General features: G+C 38.6%; 1 protein-coding gene and 1 long non-coding RNA gene across 2 annotated transcripts; one reads left to right on the top strand and one right to left on the bottom strand.

Annotated features, from left to right (window-relative positions):
* Nucleotides 1–435: 435 nt before the first annotated feature.
* LOC117325065 lies at nt 436–1,556 on the top strand. Its single transcript, XR_004532125.1, has 2 exons — nt 436–752; nt 1,179–1,556. It is a non-coding gene; the product is annotated as an uncharacterized LOC117325065 (long non-coding RNA).
* An 804-nt stretch (nt 1,557–2,360) lies between these two features.
* LOC117325064 lies at nt 2,361–11,855 on the bottom strand. The gene is made up of 5 exons (XM_033880990.1): nt 11,728–11,855; nt 9,165–9,242; nt 8,738–8,968; nt 6,584–6,688; nt 2,361–6,202 (listed from the first exon to the last, which is right to left on the bottom strand). Exons 2-5 carry the CDS (start codon nt 9,232–9,234, stop codon nt 3,825–3,827), a joined length of 2,784 nt encoding a protein of 927 aa, XP_033736881.1. The 5' UTR covers nt 9,235–9,242; nt 11,728–11,855; the 3' UTR covers nt 2,361–3,824.
* Nucleotides 11,856–12,272: the final 417 nt, after the last annotated feature.

Raw genomic sequence — 12,272 nt, 5'->3', positions numbered from 1 at the left:
GTGGACGGACAGATCACATCACTTCCAACCCGTACTCTACTCCATCATAGGTGGACGGACAGATCACATCACCACCAACCCGTACTCTACTCCATCATAAGTGGAACACAAACCGTCACCACCAACCCGTACTCTACTCCATCATAGGTGGAACACAAACCGTCACTACCAACCCGTACTCTACTCCATCATAGGTGGAACACAAACCGTCACTACCAACCCGTACTCCACTCCATCATAGGTGGAACACAAACCGTCACTACCAACCCGTACTCCACTCCATCATAGGTCGAACACAAACCGTCACTACCAACCCGTACTCCACTCCATCATAGGTGGAACACAAACCGTCACTACCAACCCGTACTCCACTCCATCATAGGTGGGACACAAACCGTCACTACCGACCCGTACTCCACTCCATCACAGGTGGAACACAAACCGTCAGTACCAACCCGTACTCCACTCCATCATAGGTGGAACACAAACCGTCACTACAAACCCGTACTCCACTTCATCATAGGTGCACAAACCGTCAGTACCAACTCGTACTCCACTCCATCATAGGTGGTCACAAACCGTCAGTACCAACCCGTACTCCACTCCATCATAGGTGGAACACAAACCGTCAGTACCAACCCGTACTCCACTCCATCATAGGTGGTCACAAACCGTCACTACCAACCCGTACTCCACTCCATCATAGGTGGTTACAAACCGTCACTACCAACCCGTACTCTACTCCATCATAGGTAGACGGACAGATCACATCACCACAAACCCGTACTCCACTCCATCATAGGTGGAACACAAACCGTCACTACAAACCCGTACTCCAGTCCATCATAGGTGGAACACAAACAGTCACTACCAACCCGTACTCCACTCCATCATAGGTGGAACAAAAACCGTCACTACCAACCCGTACTCAACTCCATCATAGGTGAAAGACAAACCGTCACTACCAACCCGTACTCCACTCCATCATAGGTGGAACACAAACCGTCACTACCAACCCGTACTCCACTCCATCATAGGTGGAACACAAACCGTCACTACCAACCCGTACTCTACTCCATCATAGGGTGGTCACAAACCGTTACTACCAACCCGTACTCTACTCCATCATAGGTGGAACACAAACCGTCACCACCAACCCGTACTCCACTCCATCATAGGTGGTCACAAACCGTCACTACCAACCCGTACTCCACTCCATCATAGGTGGAACACAAACCGTCACTACCAACCCGTACTCCACTCCATCATAGGTGGTCACAAACCGTCACCACCAACCCGTACTCCACTCCATCATAGGTGGAACACAAACCGTCACCACCAACCCGTACTCTACACCATCATAGGTGGAACACAAACCGTCACTACCAACCCGTACTCCACTCCATCATAGGTGGAACACAAACCGTTACCACCAACCCGTACTCCACTCCATCATAGGTGGTCACAAACCGTCACCACCAACCCGTACTCCACTCCATCATAGGTGGAACACAAACCGTCACCACCAACCCGTACTCCACTCCATCATAGGTGGACCCGACTTTGTCATCACCAATCAATATTCTACACCTTCATAGGTGGAACGAACATCGTCACCACCAACCCATACTCTACTCCATCACATATCAATCATACCTCTACTCCACCAACCCATACTCTACTCCATCACGGATATGAATCATACCTCTACACTACCAACCCATACTCTACTCCATCACATATCAATCATACCTCTACTCCACCAACCCATACTCTACTCCATCACGGATATGAATCATACCTCTACTCCACCAACCCATACTCTACTCCATCACGGATATGAATCATACCTCTACACTACCAACCCATACTCTACTCCATCATATATGGACAAGACTTTGTCACAACTTTGTCATACTCTACACCTTCAAAGTTGGAACGAACATCGTCATCACCAACCAATACCCTACTCCATCAGATATGAATCAGACCTCTACACTAACAACTCATACTCTACTTCATCACATATCAATCATGGCTCAATCATAGCTCAATCATAGCTCAATCATTGGTGGAACAGTCCACGTGACTACTAACCCAACCCACTCCATAATACTTGGAACAGACCACGTGACCACCAACCCATACTCTACTCCATCGTAGACTAGACAGCATATTTAGGTAGCTATAAATGAGTTATACTGCACCATCCCCTAACCCATAGGCCCTCAGCTTCTCCAATAGGTGGTCCAGCGGGACACAGTCAAAGGCATTGGACAGATCCATCCATTTGTGACTAAAACTGAAATGCATATTGGCGAAACACACATATTCTTTGATTTATAGGACTCAACCAGAGATTGGTCATCATTTTTTTTATTGATTCCAGGGCCAATAATTCAGGTTTCCTGGGTACCCGTAAAGTTCACGTATACAGATCAGCTATAAATAGTTCTGAGGTGGACAGGTAGAGTATTTTACATATACATATAACACGTTCCAAATTCGGAGCAATGCATATTAATGTGTAAAGTTAACTTGTGACAAGGACGATATGCTGGTGCAAATACTGTTTTTATGGCCAGAGAGGTGATGCACGTGCACTCACCCTGTCATCTCAACCGGAAGTTACCCTGCAGCGAAAACTTGATAAAAAAACCAGAAAGAGAGATCTACATTGTAAACTAAATATATATTCAAGGCATGTGAGTGTAATCCTGTTACCAGTGTCATAACACCCATCACATTGATATCCTGTTACCAGTGTCATAACACCCATCACATTGATATCCTGTTACCAGTGTCATAACACTCATAACATTGATATCCTGTTACCAGTGTCATAACAACAATCACATTGATATCATGTTACCAGTGTCATAACACCAAACACATTGATATCCTGTTACCAGTGTCATAACAGCAATCACATTGATATCCTGTTACCAGTGTCATAACAGCAATCACATTGATATCCTGTTACCAGTGTCATAACACCAATCATATTGATATCCTGTTACCAGTGTCATAACACTCATAACATTGATATCATGTCACCAGCGCCATAACACTAATCACACTGATATCCTGTTACCAGTGTCATAACACCCATCACATTGATATCCTGTTACCAGTGTCATAACACCAATCACACTGATATCCTGTTACCAGTGTCATAACACCAATCACATTGATATCCTGTTACCAGTGTCATAACACTCATAACATTGATATCCTGTTACCAGTGTCATAACACCCATCACATTGATATCCTGTTACCAGTGTCATAACACCAATCACATTGATTTCGTTACCAGTGTCATAACACCCATCACATTGATATCCTGTTACCAGTGTCATATAACCAATCACATTGATATCATGTTACCATTGTCATAACACCCATCACATTGATATCCTGTTACCAGTGTCATAACACCCATCAAATTGATATCATGTCACCAGCGCCATAACACTAATCACATTAATATCCTGTTACCAGTGTCATAACACCCATCACATTGATATCCTGTTACCAGCGCCATAACAACCATCACAAATGTATCCTGTTACCAGTGGAATATGTTACTAGTGTCACAACAACACATTAATTATACAGCTTACGATCAACAAAATCATGCCTTGTTTAACTTTATTGATACTTGAAACAGATATGTAACGTTTGTGAACACATATCCGTTATGTATCAAGTTGGCGGTTGGGATTATAATTGTCGATTCTTTATCGAAATTATATTCAAAATGGTTTAAACACGTACGATGTAGTTTTGATTCAGGACGTCTCTAAAATACCCTGTTGCTTGCCTATGATGAATGTTCCCCACTTAAGATTTCATTAATTTGGTCCAGTTGTCTGTTTGCTTTACTCAAACTTTCCTGTGAGTTTGATGAGTGCAGATTGCTGATGAGAATGTTACATATGTCTCTTGCACATTTCAGACTGTCAATATCACCTTTCTGGCGGTAGCAGGCGATCAAACAAAACAGAGCTTGGAGACGAAAATGCGACAAACCTACATCTGTATTATTCTCAATCGTATCTGCCGATTTTAAATGCCGAATGGCTTTCTCTATATCACTTTCGCCTCCTGGTGGGGTCAACATGTAGAATTTCGCTATCTGAACATGAAGTCCTGGAAGTGCTGTCCAGGCGGCCATTTCTTCAGTAAGTTCTGTCAGTTTCTCGACACATCGCAATCCTGAATCATACGTCATTCGTTTTTTGTCATCTCCTGTGTGTAGTTCGAACAGACGGCAATAACACTTAATCAAGAACTTCCGACACATCGCTATATGATGGAAGTTCTTACTTACTTTACTGAGCTTCAAAATTCCAAACTCAAAGTAATCTTCCTTGTCATGAATCATTACAGTGTATTTTTCTACAGCACTATTTACAGCCTTCAATTGGTCTTCCTTGGTTGCATTTGGTAGGTCAAGCTTGTACAGGAGGCCGTTCCTTTGGGTTATCAGAGATTGTATTGAAAGATAATTGCAACATTTTTCTTTCAGACGTTCTCCTAGCTTCCATGACATTTCCATTAACTGCCTGCGACGAGTTTTCTGCAAATAGTGATTTCGTCCATTATTGTAAAGTATAACAATCAAAAGTTCCACAAAGAAGAACTCGCGGACAATGCCGAGTGGCGCTGCTAGCTTCTTCTCTACAAGATGGCGATGCAAGTCTTTTCCGAGCTCGTTTTCGAAAGAGAACTGGGACAAATCCTTCGCTCGTATCCGGAGGTGTTCCATATCTTTGTCTGGACGGATCATTGAGGTTATAAATTCTTGTATGAAATCATTTGGGATTTTTTCTTTAAGTGAGCACAACTTTTCAACCAGATCATCAATCTTGTTTCCATGTTTCGTGCTGCCCACTGTATCAAGCTCCGTATCCACACAAGGATCCCACTCGAAAAGAGAACGATCTTCACCAATCATGCGAAAGCATAGTGTCATGGCCCTCGTAAGGTAATCATTAACCAAGAAGTTGTCGACACCGCCGATGCGAAATGTCACACCGACAAGGGTACTAACATAGCACTGCAACACCTGCATCGTATAGGAAGGATTGCTGATCTTTTCTGCCATCCGTAGTACGTTCATAGCATGGTCTATGAAGAGGATATTTGTGTCCATTGATGTCCGTAATCTGCAATCCATGATCATGTTCGTGGCAAAGAAGTGCAACAGTAGACTGATGCGCTCCTGTCTGTCTTCGGCAGGAAGACGATTAAGAAGGGCTTTCTGTGTCAAAGCGTGTATCATTATAACTCTGTCACTCCCAAGGCCCTTCAAATCGCAAAGAGCATACTTTCGTAGTCTTTCTATGACATTGCTGTCTTCATATTCATGGCGCTGTAGTGATCCACTCTTCAGTAGTCTTGACAGTACTCCGACCTGGATGTGTTCGTGATGGAGGAAAGGGATGAGAGACAGCAATATCTTCCCGTCGTCATTCAGTTTTAATTCTACCCTCTCCAAAATAATTCGGTGTGCTGCAAGTAAGCATTTTTTGTAATACTGACCTATGTTTTCCGCGTGATTCTCTGTGTTACCAATGAATCCTTCGTCCTTGTTTAACATTTCAGTGAAATCTGAAAGGTCCATCCCTGATTTCTGGATGTAGTGCTTTGAAAGCATTAAACCGAATGGCGACTTTCCAAAGAGTTTTCCTAAAGTTTTGATATCGTCGTCCTTTGCTTTAGTAATAGCAGATTCTGCTCCGCCTGAATCCGAATTGTGTCTGAAGAATGGAATGACCTCTTCGTCCTGTAAGCCAGTAACTTTCATTGTTTTACACTCAAGGTCAATATCCCCATTCATAGTGGCAATGATTTTGACATTGTGCGAATTTTCTTTGAAGTTTTTCAATATCTTGCTAACGATTTCGTTGCATGAATCTCCAATGTCGTCAAATATAAGCAAGTGAGGTTTCTTAGCTTGACTTGCTCCTCCAAAATTGTCCACGACCATCTGTCCCAACTCCTCCAAGTAATGCGCCTTTTCTTCGTTCTTACCTTCGGGTTTCATATGAAGACGATCTAATAAGTCGAACATTGATTTCATAAATTCAGTTTTTCCTTCGCAATCTAATTTCCATATAACCGATTCTTTGTTTTCTTTGAAGAAATCTTGTGCATAATTACATGCCAACTGAGTTTTTCCTGTTGCTGGTGGGCCTGTCGGTGAAAATGTAAGTGATGTGACAAACACCAACATAGACTTTTCATCCTAACTAATTTAGATTAATTTAAATCTCTTTAAAATACCCCGCTATATGAAATTCATATTTAATTATGACGTATCAAAGAAAATGAAATCGTTCCTACATCTCCAGAATAAAAATGAAAATACATTTCCTGATTCATTGAATAATCCTCGTAATGCATTGCAAAGCTTAGATCACGGAATGTAGCATTTGTATATAAACCTATACAATTGTCAAAGTTTTAAATAGTACCAACATTGGATATACATGCAGTTGTAAAATCTCTTGCCTTTGTCTACCTATTTAGAGAATGATTTGATATCAATTACTATTAAATATACTTATTACTTACCCAGAAGAGCCACGATGTTCTCTGTTGCCAGTGCTTGTTCCAGAAAGGTACAATATTTAACTTTTAAGAAGTGTGGTACTGTGGCGTATCCAACTTTCCATTTTGCTGTTTAAATGCAAAAATAATCAATGATATATTCAAATACATCTTAATCAGTTCTGCATGCTTTAGCAATTCATGGAAAGTAAACATAAATACTAGTAATAATGAACAGTGGTCAACTTCAAAGGAACATAACCTGGACAGGGAATTTAGACGTGACAGGTGTTACATTATAATTTAGACGTGACAGGTGTTACATTATAATTTAGACGTGACAGGTGTTACATTATAATTTAGACGTGACAGGTGTTACATTAGATTTAGATGTGACAGGTATTACATTAGAATTTAGACGTGACCGGTGTTACACTATAAAATAACACGTGACAGGTGTTACATTATAATTTAGACGTACCAGGTGTTACATTATAAGCTAGATGTGACAGGTGTTACATTATAATTTAGACGTGACAGGTGTTACACTATAAACTAACACGTGACAGGTGTTACACTATAATTAAGACGTACCAGGTGTTACATTATAATTTAGATGTGACAGGTGTTACATTATAAGTTAGATGTGACAGGTGTTACATTATAATTTAGACGTTCCAGGTGTTACATAAGAATTTAGATATGACAGGTGTTACATTATAATTTAGACGTGACCGGTGTTACATTATAATTTAGACGTGACAGGTGTTACATTATAATTTAGACGTGACATGTGTTACATTATAATTTAGACGTGACCAGTGTTACATTATAAAATAACACGTGACAGGTGTTACATTATAATTAAGACGTACCAGGTGTTACATAATAATTTAGACGTGACAGGTGTTACATTCTAATTTAAACGTACCTGGTGTTACATTATAATTTAGACGTGACAGGTGTTACATTATAATTTAGACGTGACAGGTGTTACATTTTAAAATAACACGTGACAGGTATTACATTATAATTAAGACGTACCTGGTGTTACATTATAATTTAGACGTGACAGGTGTTACATTATAATTTAGATGTGACAGGTGTTACATTTTAAAATAACACGTGACAGGTATTACATTATAATTTAGACGTGACAGGTATTACATTAGAATTTAGACGTTACAGGTATTACAGTAGGATTAACACGTGACAAGCAAGGAACTAGGAGCTACAGCATTGAGGCTGGACATTAAAGACAATGTAAAACAAGGAATATAGCAGAACAGGTTAGGTAATAGAATAGATAAGTTTGGAATGAGGTTGCACAGGATATGTAATAGGATCGATACTTTAGGAGTTAGACTGAATAGGATAGGTAATAGGACGGATCATATAGGAATGAGGATGAACAGGATAGGTAATAGGACGGATACTATAGGAGTGAGGCTGAACAGGATAGGTAATAGGACGGATACTATAGGAGTGAGGCTGAATAGGATAGTTAATAGGATGGATACTATAGAAGTGAGGCTAACAGGATAGGTAATAGGACGGATAATATGGGGGTGAGGCTGAATAGGATAGTTAATAGGATGGATAATATAGAAGTGAGGCTAAACAGGATAGGTAATAGGACGGATAATATAGGAGTGAGGCTGAACAGGATAGGTAATAGGACGGATACTATAGGAGTGAGGCTGAACAGGATAGGTAATAGGACGGATGATATAGGAGTGAGGATGAACAGGATAGGTAATAGGACGGATAATAGGGGGAGGCTGAAAGGAGTTAATAGATGGATATATAGAAGTGACATTACGATAGGTAATATGAGGACTGAATAGTTAATTAATAAGAGTGGGCTGCGAAAATAGCGAGATCTGTGAAGCTGACCGGATAGGTAATAATAGTGAGCTACGGTGGAATAGACGTAATATAGGAGTGAGGCTGAACGGATAGGTAATAGGACGAATAATATAGGAGTGAGACTGAACAGGATAGGTAATAGGACAGATAAACAAGGTCAATGTATATAAGGACGTAAAACAGAACATTCTGCAACACGCATGACATTATTCTTTTATTAACGCCAAAATTATCAAATAGAAATAAAAATATTGATAAAACACTTACAATAGCTTAAGATTTAAGGGATAACAACGGTGTGTACTTTACCATCTTTATGAAGAATCAGCTTGTTTTTCAAAGGCTCAAGTTCAGAACAAAGCTGCCCGCAATTAATTTGTACCAACAGTGAGTTGAGTTCTGTGACATTTGTGTCCGATATAAATCCCCTCTTCTCTAACAGGGCAATCAGTTCTTCACCCGTTGTCACGTCCTCCAGGTCGCCGGATGGAAATAACTTTATGTTTGCGCCAATGAGAAACTTCGCACTGGTAACATCACCTATGAATTAATAGTCGTAACATTTTAGTGTTCAGAAGGAAATATATCCATCAGTGTGGTAATAAATCAAACACTTAAATTGTACTGTTTTCTTTCTCTGCCCCCCCCCCCCCCCCCCCTTAATTTCTTTCTTACAAAACAGGCCCATTGAAACAACAATGAAAACGAAAATATCAAAATCTTTAACAGAATTTACCTCTCTCAAGGTTTCTGCCAATATTGGCAAGAACTTTTCGGTATGTATTTGGGTCTGAGCCAGATGCCATTTTTCAACCTTGAAAAAAAGAACGCAATTTAGTCATTCGATTTAAATGCTGCATCACTCTTTGAAGGGATAAATACAATGTAAGCTATCAGAACTAAATCTGACAGTGATATAAACAATGTAAGGGATATATACAATGTAAGGGATATATACAATGTAAGGGATAGATACAATGTAAGGGATATATACAATGTAAGGGATAGATACAATGTAAGGGATATATACAATGTAAGGGATAGATACAATGTAAGGGATAGATACAATGTAAGGGATAGATACACTGTAAGGGATAGATACAATGTAAGGGATATATACAATGTAAGGGATAGATACAATGTAAGGGATATATACAATGTAAGGGATAGATACAATGTAAGGGATAGATACAATGTAAGGGATAGATACAATGTAAGGGATAGATACAATGTAAGGGATAGATACAATGTATGGAATATATACAATGTAAGGGATAGATACAATGTAAGGGATATATACACTGTAAGGGATATATACAATGTAAGGGATAGATACAATGTAAGGGATATATACAATGTAAGGGATAGATACATTGTAAGGGATAGATACAATGTAAGGGATATATACAATGTACGGGATATATACAATGTAAGGGATAAATACAATGTAAGGGATAGATACAATGTAAGGGATAGATACAATGTAAGGGATATATACAATGTAAGGGATAGATACAATGTAAGGGATAGATACAATGTAAGGGATAGATACAATGTAAGGGATAGATACAATGTAAGGGATATATACAATGTACGGGATATATACACTGTAAGGGATAGATACAATGTAAGGGATAAATACAATGTAAGGGATATATACAATGTAAGGGATAGATACAATGTAAGGGATAGATACAATGTAAGGGATATATACAATGTAAGGGATAGATACAATGTAAGGGATAGATACAATGTAAGGGATAGATACAATGTAAGGGATAGATACAATGTAAGGGATAAATACAATGTAAGGGATATATACAATGTAAGGGATAGATACAATGTAAGGGATAGATACAATGTAAGGGATAGATACAATGTAAGGGATATATACACTGTAAGGGATATATACAATGTAAGGGATAGATACAATGTAAGGGATAGATACAATGTAAGGGATATAATACAATGTAAGGGATATATACACTGTAAGGGATAGATACAATGTAAGGGATATATACACTGTAAGGGATATATACACTGTAAGGGATATATACAATGTAAGGGATAGATATAATGTAAGCTATCAGAACTAAATCTGACAACTTTACAGAATACTCCACATTGATATGATGTCAAACCTATAGACCTTATATATATAACCTTTTCGTACTGTATAAACACACTTAGGTTATTTTAGGGTGACTACTTCATTAAGGCCTTGGTGTAATATAACGAGTAAGTGTGCTGGTGGTGCTACAACGCATGCCATACATTATACAAGTGGGAATACACACTCAGTCCCGATATTGTTAGTGTAAAACTCACTCCCTCTTACTTTCATCAAGATATTTTTTCATCGTTGCAGTAATATGACATGCTAAAAGTCTTACTATCAATCCATTTATTCTTTATAATTCGACTCATTTAGAAAAAGATAACTTATTCGCGGAAATACTTAACATACAGTAGGTCACTGAGCTTGAATAATAATGCATTCTCTGAATAATGTCCATAGCTGGTCTCTGTCTCACTGTAGATTCAACTACACTGTCAACATTTAGATATTGTTGATACTTTTACTTAATTTAGTATTAATTCATTTGATTTACGATGTATTTAGTTGCACCGTTCGGAACATTACACAGCCGTACTATAACACGTATGCCCCGCTGTAGTACTGGATTTTTCTCTCGAACCCTTGTTAGAAGAGTCCTTGACTGAAAGTGTTATCAACCTGAATGTAAAAACATATAAACTAACAATAGTTTGGAAATTTATCACAATATTTTGAAAAAAAACTTACAATGTATAAAGCGAAGAAATTTTATAAATCATTTCCTCTTCCTTGTCTTAATATTTGGTCTATTTAACTAAAGCTACTATTAAATAGCGTCTTAACTACAGTCTGGCTCTACACTGAACAATAGGTCATTTGTTCAGTAGAGTACAATCAAATGCTGGTGAACGTATTGTATACCTTTAAATACATGTAAATTAAAAAGTAATTTTCCACACTGTTATCTACCCGAATTAAAATGTAAGGAAAGCCTTCGTTCTTTGGTTTGCGAGTTTCTTTTCCGAGAAATATTGACAATGATGTAAATACTATACTAGAGAATTGTCGTGAACTAGCTGGATATCCACTATCCTCCATGTTGCTTCCCCCCAACTGCCATATATATATGTGTATGGATATTTATAATAACAAATTATTTTGCACCCCACGAAGTTCCCATGTTATAACCACTGCTGAGAGCCCACGATAACGACAATTACACACGTAATATGATACTCACAGACAGTTGATGATTGTGACCTCGTCCAATATGGTCCAGACTATCATACAGCTGACGACGCCAGACAATCACCATCATACACTCCTCTCATTCTACACTGGGGTAGCCAGCCAGGCATTTTCCAATAACCCATGGTTGATACGAATTAAGTTATGTCGATGGCAAAACCGGAATCGTAATAGGCGTGGTATATGTACCTATTTATATCTGCTTGAATTCCCAGTAATTTTCTATTTTTAGACATGTACTCGTGAACATCGCAAACGACATCAGCCTTAGAGTTCAATATATAGACTACGCAGTTCCAAGTTCCAAGTTCCAGATTTCAAATATCATCGATTCAATTCGCGATGTTTTTATTCTATTAAACCTTTTAGTTGTATTATTTATTTATTTGTTTATTTATTTATTTACTTTAACCATCTGTACACCACCTAAGATGTTTTCTAATTAAATAAAATCGGCCCTCAGCGAATAGGCCGAGGGGATCGTTTTCACAACATAACGATATTTATTGTTGTTTATACCCACTATATTTGTGTAAC

The sequence above is a fragment of the Pecten maximus genome, chromosome 4, assembly GCF_902652985.1.
Source record: "Pecten maximus chromosome 4, xPecMax1.1, whole genome shotgun sequence".
Classification (NCBI taxonomy): Eukaryota; Metazoa; Mollusca; class Bivalvia; order Pectinida; family Pectinidae; genus Pecten; species Pecten maximus.
This window is presented reverse-complemented; position numbering and strand designations above follow the sequence as displayed.

Coding starts and splice junctions, on each gene's coding strand:
- LOC117325064 (XM_033880990.1), bottom strand. CDS start 9,234: ATGGCATCTGGCTCAGACCCAAATACATACCGAAAAGTTCTTGCCAAT. Junction 6,689..8,737: donor GCTGATTCTTCATAAAGATG/GTAAAGTACACA, acceptor GCATTTAAACAG/CAAAATGGAAAGTTGGATAC. Junction 6,203..6,583: donor GAACATCGTGGCTCTTCTGG/GTAAGTAATAAG, acceptor TTTCACCGACAG/GCCCACCAGCAACAGGAAAA.